The 15,073-nt window shown below is 43.0% G+C and overlaps 1 protein-coding gene, 1 long non-coding RNA gene and 1 other non-coding gene across 4 annotated transcripts in view; 2 read left to right on the plus strand and 1 right to left on the minus strand.

Moving 5' to 3' along the window:
• sacm1la (SAC1 like phosphatidylinositide phosphatase a) overlaps positions 1 to 3,670 on the minus strand; it is a 70,408-nt gene extending 66,738 nt beyond the window's left edge. The window contains 1 exon segment of the mRNA XM_070438314.1: positions 3,642 to 3,670. Coding sequence (XP_070294415.1) covers positions 3,642 to 3,670 — 29 coding nt within the window.
• A 7,946-nt stretch (positions 3,671 to 11,616) lies between these two features.
• Positions 11,617 to 13,990, plus strand: LOC112068830 (uncharacterized). 2 transcript variants are annotated; one of them, XR_002893639.2, is made up of 5 exons: positions 11,619 to 12,575; positions 12,856 to 13,015; positions 13,231 to 13,305; positions 13,515 to 13,553; positions 13,976 to 13,990. It is a non-coding gene; the product is annotated as an uncharacterized lncRNA (long non-coding RNA). The 2 variants fall into 2 exon arrangements; XR_002893638.2 differs by having other exon boundaries at positions 11,617 to 13,015.
• Positions 13,815 to 13,894, plus strand: LOC112068843 (small nucleolar RNA SNORD53/SNORD92). Its single transcript, XR_002893642.1, has one exon. It is a non-coding gene; the product is annotated as a small nucleolar RNA SNORD53/SNORD92 (small nucleolar RNA).
• Positions 13,991 to 15,073: the final 1,083 nt, after the last annotated feature.

Below are 15,073 nucleotides of genomic sequence, written 5' to 3' on the forward strand. Positions count from 1 at the left end.
CCGCGCGTGCCAGTAGGTATATTCAGCTGGTCAGCCCCAAAGCCAATTCCTCCTTTGGCCGCCTTTCCTTCCAGTTCTCTGCTGCCAATGACTGGAACGAACTGCAAAAATCACTGAAGCTGGAGACTCATATCTCCCTCACTAACTTTAAGCATCAGCTGTCAGAGCACCTGTACATAGCCCATCTCTAAATTGCCCACCCAACTTCCTCATCCCCATATGTTTATGCATTTGTTCTGCTCCTTTGCACCCCAGTATCTCTACTTGCACAATTCTTTCTGCACATCAACACTCCAGTGTTTAATTTCTAAATTGTAATTATTTCACCACTATGGCCTATTTATTGCCTTACCGCCCTAATCTTACTACATTTACACAACACTGTATATAGATTTTTTCTAATTGTGTTATTGACTGTACGTTTGTTTACCCCATGTTAACTGTGTGTTTGTGTCGCACTGCTTTGCTTTATCTTGGCCAGGTCGCAGTTGTAAATGAGAACTTGTTCTCAACTGGCCTACCTGGTTTTAAATAAGGGTGAAATATAAAATACAATTTAAAAAATGGATTAACGTAAATCCAGCCACTCGAATTAGTATGATGGTGTTACAATTAGTATGGTTACATAAGACAGAATGTTACTTAAGGTAAAACCCGAAAGAGGGTGGTTGGTCAGGGTGGATTGGTAGGCGTATTAACGCGAACATCAGCAACACAAAGGTTGCGTGTTTCAAATCTCATCCCGGACAACTTTAGTAACTTTGCAACTATTTACTTTTAGCTACTTCGCAACTACTTAGGATGTTAGCTAACCCTTCAACCTAACTACCCAACCTTGGCCAACAGCCCCGCCCCCCCCCCCTGCTACTCGCCAAGCCTCCCCAGCTTCTCCTTTACCAATCCAGATAGCAGATGTTCTGAAAGAGCTGAAAAACCTGGACCCATACAAATCAGCTGGGCTTGACAATCTGGACCCCCTATTTCTGAAACTGTCGCCGCATTGTCGCACCCCCTATCACCAGCCTGTTCAACCTCTCCTTCGTATCATCTGAGATCCCCAAGGATTGGAAAGCTGCCGCGGTCATCCCCCTCTTCAAAGGGGAGACACCCTGGACCCAAACTGTTACAGACCTATATCCATCCTGCCCTGCCTATCTAAGGTCTTCGAAAGCCAAGTCAACAAACAAGATCACTGACCATCTCGAATCCCACCGTACCTTCTCCGCTGTGCAATCCGGTTTCCGAGCCGGTCATGGGTGCACCTCAGCCACGCTCAAGGTACTAAACGTATCATAACCGCCATCGATAAAAGACATTACTGTGCAGCCGCTCTCATCGACCTGCCAAGGCTTTCGACTCTGTCAATCACCATATTCTTATCGGCAGACTCAGTAGCCTCGGTTTTTCTAATGACTGCCTTGCCTGGTCACCAACTACTTTGCAGACAGAGTTCAGTGTGTCAAATCGGAGGGCATGTTGTCCGGTCCTCTGGCAGTCTCTATGGGGGTACCACAGGGTTCAATTCTCGGGCCGACTCTTTTCTCTGTAAAATCAATGATGTTGCTCTTGCTGCGGGCGATTCCCTGATCCACCTCTACGCAGACGACACCATTCTTATAACTTCCGGCCCTTCCTTGGACACTGTGCTATCTAACCTCCAAACGAGCTTCAATGCCATACAACACTCCTTCCGTGGCCTCCAACTGCTCTTAAACGCTAGTAAAACCAAAAGCATGCTTTTCAACCGTTCGCTGCCTGCACCCGCACGCCCCCGACTAGCATCACCACCCTACGGTTCCGACCTAGAATATGTGGACATCTATTAAGTACCTAGGTGTCTGGCTAGACTGCAAACTCTCCTTCCAGACATATCAAACATCTCCAATCCAAAATCAAATCAAGAATCGGCTTTCTATTCCGCAACAAAGCCTCCTTCACTCACGCCGCCAAACTTACCCTAGTAAAACTGACTATCCTACCGATCCTCGACTTCGGCGATGTCATCTACAAAATAGCTTCCAATACTCTACTCAGCAAACTGATGCAGTTTATCACAGTGCCATTCGTTTTGTTACTAAAGCACCTTATACGACCCACCACTCGGACCTGTATGCCCTAGTCGGCTGGCCCTCGCTACATGTTCGTCGTCAGACCCACTGGCTCCAGGTCATCTACAAGCTATGCTAGGTAAAAGTGCCGCCTTATCTCAGTTCACTGGTCACGATGGCTACACCCACCCGCAACACGCGCTCCAGCAGGTGTATCTCACTGATCATCCCTAAAGCCAAAACCTCATTTGGACACCTTTCCTTCCAGTTTCTCTGCTGCCTGCGACTGGAACGAATTGCAAAAATCTCTGAAGTTGGAGACTTTTATCTCCCTCAACAACTTTAAAATCTGCTATCCGAGCAGCTAAACCGATCGCTGCAGCTGTACATAGTCCATCTGCTAAATGTCTGTTCACACTGCTATGCTTTATCTTGGCCAGGTCGCAGTTGCAAATGAGAACTTGTTCTCAACTAGCCTACCTGGTTAAATAAAGGTGAAATAAAATAAATAAATAAATAAAACCCAGCCAGCTGTTAGCAACAACAACTTGGAATTCGTAACGTAATTTGTCAGTTAGCTGACGCTCTTATTCAGAGCAACATAAATGAGCAATTAGGGCTAAGTGCCTTGCTCAAGGGCACATCAAAATATTTTTTCACCTAAGCGGCTCGGGATTTGAACCAGTGAACTTTTGGTTACTGGTCCAACGCTCTTAAGAGCTAGGCTTCCTGCCGCCCCTAACATATCATACACATTGTAATWCGTAACGTTCACAAATTAATATATACCATACAAAATGTAACATGATGTACCAAACTAAATGTAGCGTCTCGGATTTACGTACAGAATAATATGAAATGCTGTGAGAACAGGTTGGGGGCAGATATATATATATTTGACCTTTATTTATAATATTAATCCTGTGCCCACACTTCTAATTCTGAAAAAGTGAAAGCATACCTGTGAGAAGGGTCGCCCTGATAGTGGTTGTAGGTTTTTAATACAGTACCCAAGAACAATCTGAGTTCATTTGACCATTGAAAACAGTGCTATTCGGAAAATACTGCAATGCGGGTTGGATTGAATTGAGCCCCTAATCTTKATTTTCAAGGTGATGATTGCACTTTTCTTCCCAACAGAWTTACGCAATAWATGCGAGTCCACATTTCAAAGATTTGTTTTGTGCCCAAACTTACACCGCAAATGGCAATAGATGTCAWGAACTTGGTGGCTTACCACTGTGAAACAACTGTCCTGAGCCAGACAGTTTACTTCTGGTAGTATGCTTTAGTAAGAAAGTGTTGGGATAAGGTATAACTACGTTTAACCACCCCCAAAAATTAATATTTATGAGTAACTCTCCCACCCACAACTTCTCACTTGAATGCATTTAACATTTGAAGGGTTTGTTGACTTAGCTAACATTCAGCCAGCTAAGTTAGCTAGCTAATGACAACCTGACTTTTGACAATCATGACAAGATCATGACAAATGTCCATTGTACATCTCTGCAGTTGAAAACGTCGACTTGATATTGCTTATACTTGATTGGTGTCTTTTAAATACATTTAAAAGTGAAGCACAATACTTACAAATTGAACCTCTCGTAGGCTATCGCCATCTTCACTTCTTAACGCGATCTYAGCTGCTTCTTCTTCTACTTCTTCTTCAGCTTCTTCTTCTTCTGCTTCATCTATGACATATGGCGGTCCGGAAACAAACGTTTAAGAAGCATGCCGCCACCTACAGTGCTGGAGTGTGTGGTCAATCACGGTTTACTACCTGAGCTCCACGTTTCTAAATCCTTCTTCTTCGATGAGGTTTAACSGCGGTTGGCATCTAATAAATGTTGCATTGCCGCCACCTACTAGACTAGACTATAACTCAAATCAAATCACATTTTATTTGTCACCACGCGCTGAATACAGTGAAATGCTTATTTACAAGACCTTAACCAACAATGTAGTTTTTAGGGGAAAAAAGTGTTAATAAAGTATTTACTAAAATAAACTGAAGTTTAAAAAAAATACTTTGCTTGAAAAAGAATAACTATAAATAAATATAACAAAATACCCTACTATCTAACGCTACACTCACAAAAAATAAACATAAAATAAATAAATACCATACTCCACTATTTAAATCTATTTAGTCCAACAGCCTGAAAGGATGGGACACCAACACTTAACACACCCTGTAACTCCTCTGACATCAAATCTCGCACACCCAAATACCTCGCTGCGGCTGCCAGCACAACCTCTATTTTCTGCGGCTTACGTTCCATCACTGCAGTATTTTTTTATTTAACTAGGCAAGTCAGTTAAGAACAKWTTTTTTATTTACAATGACGGCCTAGGAACTGTGGGGTTAACTGCCTTGTTCAGGGGCAGAACGACAGATTTTTATCTTGTCAGCTCAGGGATTCGATATAGCAACCTTTCGGTTACTGGCCCAACGCTCTAACCACTAGGCTACCTGCCGGCCCAGTATAGTTGATAACCATTGCTATAAATGCCAAAAATCCAATGTTACTGAAACATATATCACTTGTTGATTTATCCCTCTGTTCTGGTACAGATCTACTACTCACACCACTCCTCTCTGGATCCCTCCCCCTTGACCCATCTTCCTCTACTTTCTTCACTGCCTCAGCATATGACAACTTCTGCACTACTCTAACCTTGGAAACCTCAATCTGCCTCTCTCGCACGGGGCATTTCTGATCCCCAGCCCCATGGGRACCCCTACAATTAKCACATACCACTACTTTCCCCAATYCTACACATTCCTTTGTCTCATGTCCTTCTGCACACTTCTCACACCTAGGAACCTCCCTCCTACACACTGCTGCCACACGCCCATAAGCTTGACAGATGTAACAACAATGTATTCGGCACAAGAGCTCGTACAGGATAACTTATATATCCTAACATCACTTTTGTCGGGGCAAAGTACTCAACATCAAAACAAAAAGAACAGACAATAACTCTTCTGTTTCACACACTCACATCACTCTGTCCTGCGTCGCACCAAACGATGAGTATCACAAACACCGGGAATCTTCCCTTCGGTTGTCATCTTTCACATTTACAGCTACCCAGTTATCACTCTGTTCAATGGCGCCCTTTTCTTGAGAGCAAAACAATTCACATCTCTTCGACCCCATTTGTTTAACACGGAGCGCCTGCTCCCTCTGACCACAGAAACACAAACATTATCACAAGACCACTTATGGTTACCCTCACCTATATCCCACAGCACCCACTCTGTTTTCACCCACCCTGAAACCACAAATGGATCAGCCACAAGGCAAGGGTTAACTTTTTCCAAAAACTTCACTCTACTGTCACAGGAACATCTTTATCCTGACCCTCGGTCAAGGGCTCTGGAGAACTTCACCACTGATACTTCACCCTCATTCACTTCCATTTCTCCTCCTGTCTTCAGCTCCCTCTGCCTTACAATTTCTACCATTCTTCTTTAACAACCATCTCCCTTTTTTCTGCCATTTTTATCCGACTCTAGCTCACCCTCTTCCTCTTTCTTCTCTCTTAGACCTCCTCTGCCTCTCTTTTTCTCTCCATTCTCCTCTGTATTCCAAGTATACGTCTCCTTATTCAATTGCTGCACTTCTCCTGACATACATCTTGTCTTGTCAAGGACGCCATTTTAACGGCTGTCAACAAATCTCAGTCCAATCAGCAGGAACCCCTGGGGATGTAGCGGTCAACAGTGCATCCCACTTATAAAGCAGCTGCTTCATCTTGATGTTCTTCTTTATCAATATCTACCGCGGTGCTTTTCCATTTCAAACAAGCGCYCTCTCTTTGTCCTGGATTCCTCCTGGCATACCAGCTACCTAGCTAGCATGTCTCATTTCTAAATCCTCTTACCTAACTCAGTAGAACCCTACTAACTTCTAAAAGACCCTCCCCAAAATCCCTTCCAAACCTCACTAACCACATCCAATTAATGGCCCTACACTTCAATCTTTCCCTCTCTTACAACAATATATTTTCCATACTTACAACAACATAACAACACACGCTTCACCGTTTCATCGATCATACACTCCAGACACAATCCATTCACATGCTTGCAAACCAGATGTAATGACGAGTTCAATGTACAATGTCCTAGGCACAATTGACCTAATCTGACCTTTGAATGTTGGTCCACAGACCTTTCTTTGGAGGGCATATGCCGGCCCTTGTGCCCTTCTGCTCAGAYTACCATCTCTTCTGCCCACACATCTATCAAAATAGCTCTGATCTTACWTTTGGCCTCACCTTTATCCAGTGGAACATGAATATCAATTGTATCTCGTTTTAAAGCACTTTTTGCTATCTGGTCTACAATMTAATTCCCTTCCACACCCGAATGGGCAGGGACTAGGCCTGTGGTATTCATGACATTTTGTCAGCCGGTGATTGTCAWGCAAGTAACTGCCAGTCTCATGGTAATTGACTGTTAATTAACATAAACACATGCATCATCTCTTGGCTTCCACACATAGCTTACAACCCCCTGATGCAGACCATTGGAACATCTACATTTTAAAAAGTCTAATAAATCCACGTAATATAGTCTGCACCGTCACAATAAATCCATTATTTATTTTAGACAGGTAGGTCTAAAGAAGGATGATATGAAGAAKATGTAGTCTGTTCAGATTGAACAGAATAGCATACTCTGAGTTGTCCTTATGTTAGGTCCTGATGTGGCTATGCCATGTGGCTGTGTGCTACACTAGTTAATTTAGCAGACAAGATTTGTTTAGAATTCCGTGGCATTATTTTATAGTATGAAGAATACAATTGAACAAAGCTGAATTAAAATAGAAAATATATTTTCTCCAAAGGATTTGAGGGAGTGAACACATGCGGCTATTCTGTGTTGAGCGGTTAACAAAGAAACAGGTCCTCCTATATGCTTCATTTAGAGTTATTTATGTAACTTGAGTTGCGATACTAATGTTGGGCTATATGTTTTGATTTTTAATACATTCTAAGGCTGCATGATGCCAAAACCAAGCCATGAGGTCGAAGGAATTGTCCGTAGAGCTCTGAGAAAGGATTGTGTCGAGGCACAGATCTGGGGAAAGGTACCAAAAAATGTCTGCAGAATTGAAGGTCCCCAAGAACACTGTGGCCTCCATCATTCTTAAATGGAAGAAGTTTGGAACCACCAAGACTCTTCCTAGAGCCTGCCGCACGGCCAAACTGAGCAATCGGGGGAGAAGGGCCTTGGTCAGGGAGGTGACCACTCTGACAGAGCTCCAGAGTTCCTCTGTGGAGATGGGAGAACCTTCCAGAAGGACAACCATCTCTGCAGCACTCCACCAATCAGGCCTTTATGGTAGAGTGGCCAGATTGAAGCCACTCCTCAGTAAAAGGCACATTACAGCCCGCTTGGAGTTTGCCAAAGGCACCTAAAGGACTCAGACCATGACAAACAAGATTCTCTGGTCTGATGAAACCAAGATGGCCTGGATGCCAAGCGTCACGTCTGGAGGAAACCTGACAACATCTGTACGGTGAAGCATGGTGGTGGCAGCATCATGCTGTGGGGGTGTTTTTCAGTGTGCAGGGACTGGGAGACTAGTCAGGATCGAGGGAAAGATGAACAGAGCAAAGTACAGAGAGATCCTTGATGAAGGTTTCTCCAGAGTGCTCAGGACCTCAGACTGGGGTGAAGGTTCACCTTCCAACTGGACAACGACCCTAAGCACACAGCCAAGACAACGCAGGAGTGGCTTCGGAAAAAGTCTCTGAATGTCCTTGAGTGGCCCAGCCAGAGCCCAGACTTGAACCCAATCTATCATCTCTGGAGAGACCTGAAAATAGCTGTGAGGCTATGTTGTTGCTAATTTGTTAGCTTCTCCTTTTTCAAGAATAACTTTCAAAAAGAAGTTAAGTTTCAAATGAGTATCATCTGGTGAGTGGAACTGTGTTTTTATTGCAGCGCCTGCTGTTAGACATCTCTTTGAAAATAAACAGTGTGTGTGAAACATTGTTGGAACTGAAAGCCTTTTAGGAAAATTAAATCTCATTCAAATCTGTTCATATACACCCCCAGGAAGAATATGACACTTAAAAAAAAAAAAAGTTTTCTGACAAGCGACCACTTAGATATGGTAATTTTCAKGTTTTCAGAAATTCTTAGAATGTTTGGGAAATACATATTCTAAGGCATTTGTGATAATTCTATAGTGATATAGAGTGGGAAAGTGGCCATGCGTGTGGACAATTAATATATACTGCAGTAAATAAAACCATCTGTCTTGTCCAGTTGGAGTCTACACAGACCTATAAAGGGAAAGGGAGAGACCTAGTCAGTTGTACAACTGAATGCATTCAACTGAAATGTGTCTTCCACATTTAACCCAAACCCCTCTGAATCAAAGAGGTGTAGGGGGGTGGGGGGGCTGCCATAATCGACATCCACGTCTTCAGCTCCTGGGGAACAGTGAGTTAACTGCCTCGCTCAGGAGCAGAACGACAGATTTTTACCTTGTCATAGCCAATCAGTAGGCCTCTATACATACAAGCCATTTGCCAGACGGGCCTGGTGTCATTCACTTTGAACTGGACTGTGTGTTTATAGGCAGTAGCAGCAGCACAACTTTTAGATCAATAGAACACATTCACCTATCCAGTGGTGTAGTGGTGCCTGGAAAAGTGGCTATACTCTAATRTTGCCATAAAGTGCCCAAACGGCCCGCCCAGCGAAGGCACCCTGTCTGAAAAAGTCCATTTTTTTCACTATGGTTTTTTAAATTGAGTTTTCCTATAGATTTTTCAGATTTTCACTCTCAAAATCTGGGGGGGGGGGGGCATGTGATGGTCTAAGTCTACAATGGTTAAACCACATCAATCTGATTGGGTGGGCCTGTCAGGGCCTGGCTCCCCAGTGGGTGGGCCTGTCAGGGCCTGGCTCTCCATTGGGTAGGCCTCTGTCCACCCAGGCCCATCCATGTCTACGCCCCTGATGCAAACTGAGCATGATGACAATTGCTGCATCACAAATAGCCTACTAATCAACACTTCGTACTAAACTTTTTCAATACCAAGTTTGCATTTACTGGTATATATCAGAAGTTGAAACGTCTTCCCTACCCTACAGGCTACCGATGTCATTCTTCTGTGAGCTGCTCCATGCCAAAACCAGTTGAACCACTGAAGGTCTATAGGTTCACCACTGATAACCTGCCCACTGAGGTCTATAGGTTCACCACTGCAGGCCTATTAGGTTCACCACTGAAGGCCTATAGGTTCACCACTGAAGGCCTATAGGTTCACCACTGAAGCCTATAAGGTTCACCACTGAAGGCCTATAGGTTCACCACTGAAGGCCTATAGGGTTCACCACTGAAGGTCTATAGGTTCACCACTGCAGGCCTATAGGTTCACCACTGTACTAACCTGCCCCACTGAAGGCCTATAGGTTTGTCACTGAAGTCCTTTAGGTTCGTCACTGAAGGCCTATAGGTTCACCACTGAAGGCCTTTAGGTTCGTCACTGAAGGCCTTTAGGTTCACCACTGAAGGCCTTTAGGTTCGTCCACTGAAGGCCTTTAGGTTCCCACTTGAGCTAGTTCACCACTGAAGGCCTTTAGGTTCGTCACTGAAGGCCTTTAGGTTCACACTGAAGGCCTTTAGGTTCACCACTGAAGGTCTATAGGTTCGTCACTGAAGCCTTTAGGTTCACCACTGAAGGTCTATAGGTTCGTCACTGAAGGCCTTTAGGTTCACCACTGAAGCCTTTAGGTTCACCACTGAAGGCCTTTAGGTTCGTCACTGAAGGCCTTTAGGTTCGTCACTGAAGCCTTTAGGTTCACCACTGAAGGTCTATAGGTTCGTCACTGAAGGCCTTTAGGTTCACCACTGAAGGCTTAGGTCGTCACTGAAGGCCTTTAGTTCACCACTGAAAGCTTTAGGTTCGTCACTGAAGCCTTTAGGTTCGTCACTGAAGGTCTATAGGTTCGTCACTGAAGGCCTTTAGTTCACCACTGAAGGTCTATAGGTTCACCACTGAAGGTCTATAGGTTCGTCACTGAAAGTCTATAGGTTCGTCACTGAAGGCCTTTAGGTTCACCACTGAAGGCCTTTAGGTTCACCACTGAAGGTCTATAGGTTCGTCACTGAAGGCCTTTAGGTTCACCACTGAAAGCCTTTAGGTTCGTCACTGAAGGCCTTTAGGTTCGTCACTGAAGCCTTTAGGTTCACCACTGAAGGCCTTTAGGTTCACCACTGAAGGTCTATAGGTTCGTCACTGAAGCCTTTAGGTTCGTCACTGAAGGTCTATAGGTTCGTCACTGAAGGCCTTTAGGTTCGTCACTGAAGTCTATAGTGTCGTCACTGAGCCTTTAGGTTCACCACTGAAGGCCTTTAGGTCACCACTGAAGGTCTTATAGTTCACCACTGAAGGCCTTTAGGTTCACCACTGAAGGCCTTTAGGTCACCACGAAGGTCTATAGGTTCGTCACTGAAGGCCTTTAGGTTCGTCACTGAAGGTCTATAGGTTCGTCACTGAAGGCCTTTAGGTTCACCCTGAAGGCCTTTAGGTTCCACTGAAGGCCTTTAGGTTCACCACTGAAGCCTTTAGGTTCACCACTGAAGGCTTAGGTTCACCACTGAAGGTCTATAGGTTCGTCACTGAAGGTCTATAGGTTCGTCACTGAATGCCTTTAGGTTCGTCATTGAAGGCCTACAGTTTGTCACTGAAGGTCTACAGGTTTGTCACTGCGCAAACATGTCTATAATAGATATAAAGGCTGTTGAGATATTCATGTTTCCAGAAAGGAGTGTATATATATGTGGCCTGGCGAGAGTGGTTTTATGCGTTGACTGACTGGAAGCTGATAATTATGATAATTTTTTATACTCTTACTGGTCTCGGTTATAAATTACGAGTCCTCACTGTCCAAGACCGAGTACAAATGTATTCAAAACTCAATACGTGGTCTCGAGACCGAGTACTACAACACTGACTGATACATAATGTATTTTGCAGCAACATAGTTATTGCAGCAGTCATGTCTTCGGTCACATTGATGTGGGTCGAACAAAAACACCCTAATGATTGGTTGACAATATGGGTGGCAGCGTAGCCTAGTGGTTAGAGTGTTGGACTAGTAACCGAATGGTTGCAAGTTTGAATCCCCGAGCTGACAACCCACTGTTCCTAGGCTGGAAATAAGATTTTGTTCTTTACTGACTTGCCTAGTTAAACAAAGGTAAAAAACAATAGAGCCTCACACAAAGCAGGGGTGGGGCTGCAGGATTTAGTTTTTAAAGAGCAACTGCAGAAACTTTGCAGTTGACTGCAGTCAGAACTCATGACCTTTGCTCACATTATTTTTCTAAAGTTCATGTAGTCGACATGTAGGTGCAAATTAGGACAATTTTTATCGCCAAATGCAACACACTTTGAAAGGCTGTCAATGATAGCTTGGGAAAAATCCAAACACTTAAAAGACATACCCTATCCCCTCAGCCCTCAAATTAAGTGGACACTTCGGATGACGGCTGACGAGTATACACTTGCAGGGTAAGGGAGGAAGGAATGGTTTTTACGTGGACCGACCTTGGCCGGAAATTAGTCACTCGTTCATACCGTGATGATTGGGTTTTCAGACACCGGTAGCTTGTGGTGGCTTTATATGCGCTACAGTCAATTATGAGTGCATGTCTACTTATATTAAATATATAAATTATTAATATACGCTTACTGTATGATAGCTAGCAAATTAAATAGCAAGCTACTGTTAGCCTGCCTAGCTGGAACTTCTAAAGGAAAACAAAATATTCCCAAAAGTAACCAAACAAAAGCATATTTACTTTTTCTGAGACGTGTTTGGTGCAGTTGTGTGCATTAGTAGCACAATTTCTAACTTATTTGCAATCGTTTTTACTTCTCCATTAATGTTGTTTTTAAGTTTTCGCGGAATTTTCTTAGTGGACGTACAATCGTCGCGAATTGAATTATGGTGAATCTCAGGCCTCGGAGTGAACATAATTGTACACTTGCTAAGCCGACTAAAAACGAGGGCTGAGGGGTTTATATTGCAAACTTCCCTTGTTTGGCTAATAATTTGGACCACCCACCAAGATGGCGACGGTGATTCCCCAAGGGCAAAAGGCGAGGGTAAGTGGACGAGGGTGTGTCTTTTAAGTGTTTGGACCAAAGTAAATATGTTTTTGTTTAATTATCTTTTGGAAATTGTAGAAATAAATTTTTCCTTCTACAGATGTTCCAGTTAGGCAGGCTAACGTTATTTAGCTAATTAATGTACTAGCTATCAAACAGTATGCGTATATGTTCAATATAAGTAGACATGCACTCATAATTGACTGAAGCGCATATAAAGCCACCACAAACTATCGGTGGCTGAAAACACAACATCTCGGCCAATTTTTCGGCCAAGGGCGGTCCATTTTAAAATCATTCCTGCAAGTGTATATTCGTCAGACGTATGATACGTCATCAGAAGTGTCCACTTAATTTGAGGGCGGAGGGGATAGGGTGTGTCTTTTAAGTGTTTGGACCGTAAACTAGTGCCCATAATGAGTATTTGTCGGAGGTTTAGAAATCTCAGAAATTGTCTATATTTTCCCGTTTCTTTCAGTCACCTTGTAAATATTTACCCCAAAACAAGCCTGGAAATATAGATAATACAATATTGTGTATATAAACATCATTATGGGACATGTATGAATGAAAATATAAAAACAGGCATTATATATGCTAGCCATAAAGTTGTAAGGACCCAGCCGTATAAATTGAACGCACCCTCGTTCTTTAGGCCTTTCTCCGGTCAAGACGCGAGCGAAGAAGATAAGCGCAGAAATGAAGAATGGTATTAAATGTTTTTATGTCAGAAGTACAACCCAGATGGGCTGGCAATACGTGTTGAAAGTCAGCGAATGTGGTTGAGAGGTTGACCAAGTCACTAAGTTTGCAAGGTAAGTTTAGCAACTATTTAGCTATCTAGCAGAAACACCATGTGCGTATGCGGTGCCGACTTGTCAATATATATATATATATATATAGTTTTTAGCTTGCATAAATCATACCAGGGCAATGCAGTGTATAGATGCACATTACTGCATGTATGGTGCTGATACACATTCAACTGTTTTGTAATTACATTAATATTACCCCCCCACTTCTCTTCCAGACTGATGCATCAGCCAACATTGAAATGCGTATAGAATAGCAAGCAGTCTTGGTTCGGGAATGCCGTGTAATCAAGGTGAGATTGTTAACTACCACTGAAATAATGAAAATGTGCCTGGAGAATGGAGACGGGCGTGTTTATGATGATTTACTAGACTAGAGTCTCTGATTTACAGTGATGTTRTTTCACAGTGCTCTGACACACYCTGSCCWAAATAWTGTTAKCTATTCCTTTCATTTTATAGAGAACGAAACTAATGTAACACGTTGGGGACTCTCTTTCAGGAAAATGGAGGGAAGTTCCAAACAGTCTTCTAGCATTTGGTGAGTTCTTGTGGCATCTGGAGGGAGACAAATAATATGGTCTTAGGAATTTGGCCCCATTAGTTCAGTGGTTCCCAACCAGGGATACTAGACCCATCCACAGTGTGTACTTGAGGACTCATGAGACCATAGACTTAGTGGTAAAATGCACATGAGGGGGTACTCTGGGTAGAGCAGWGTTCAGTTGGAACAGTAACTAGAAGTTTGACCCTCTGCATTAGGTGGTCATCAGTATGACTAATGATCAACTGTTAAATTGGTTAAATATGATGATTCTGAGAATGGTTTCGCAATCTATGCTGACATTTGTGATGTCATGTTTCTCTTGGCTATCTGATTTAACCTCTGTTCACACTAGACACATTCAAGTTAGATTTTTATACATATTGTCATGTGTTAAACTCTTTCCATCTCTAACACAGCGTGCTCAGGCTCCCCCAGAGAGATTGCTTCCAGCGTCCTGACCTGAGGGAAGAAGATATGCTGGCTGGACCCAATGAGATTGCAAACTCCTGTAAGGTTAAACTAGTCGATGGAGAAGAGTAATACAAAGCCTCTGAAGTTAGTTCCATCAGTGTGCTTAATGATGATTTCCTAGACTAGAGTCTCTGAATACAACATGAAGTTAACTTCACAGTGCACTGAAAATGCATGCTGGGTATCCTACCATTTAGGAAGTGGAAGTTCCTATTGAGCTTAATGCTTTTCATTACTTTGCAGACTGAGAATGATGGATGGACAATGGATACATTCTGTTACCACAAACTCTTTGATGTCAAATGATACTGGTAAGCATAAGTAATCTTCAAATTTTTATGACTGCATCGGCTGTGAAGCAACAATGCCATTAGTATCTTCAGTGTCTATGATGATTGCGATTTCGGTTCCTGATTTAAACTGATGCTTTCTCGCAGCGCACTGAGACAATGACGTGAGATGTGAAGAGTTAGCGAGTCAAGTCGTTTTTAAAATGTTCTTGTTCTCACATTGAGAACATCACTAATTAAAAATGGTGGTGGTTTGTTCTCTTTCAGGAAAATGGCGTTAAGTGTGTGTGCATCTGAAACTGCATCCGTTGATGGTGAGTTCTGAATCTCTGGATGGGGAAGAGTTCCCAGCCATTACTTCATTAGCCAGCTGGTTACTTGTGTTAAACTGGATTTGTACATTGTGCATTATATCAATATGGTGCTGAGCGATTAAGTGAAATGTCAGTTGTTTTTAAACTAGTTGATCGATGTCTAATTTCACTTTTTTTTTTTCTCTGCGCTCAATGCTTACATTACACTGCAGTTTCTCTAGAGACACATCAGCTCAAGCTCACGCTCTGTGCGATTAGTTGCCTTCCAGTGTTCTACGTAGTCTTAGCGCGAGAAAACGTGCTAATTAACTACAATGATCATAATCCATTGCGACGGTTATTTGTTCTCTGGCCTGTTACTTTATTACAAAACTGCTACGGTAAGATACATGAAGAATGTGCTGATCAAAAGGGAAGGGTCTCAATACATACCCAGGAA

This window comes from Salvelinus sp. IW2-2015, unplaced genomic scaffold (assembly GCF_002910315.2).
Source record: "Salvelinus sp. IW2-2015 unplaced genomic scaffold, ASM291031v2 Un_scaffold762, whole genome shotgun sequence".
NCBI lineage: Eukaryota > Metazoa > Chordata > Actinopteri > Salmoniformes > Salmonidae > Salvelinus > Salvelinus sp. IW2-2015.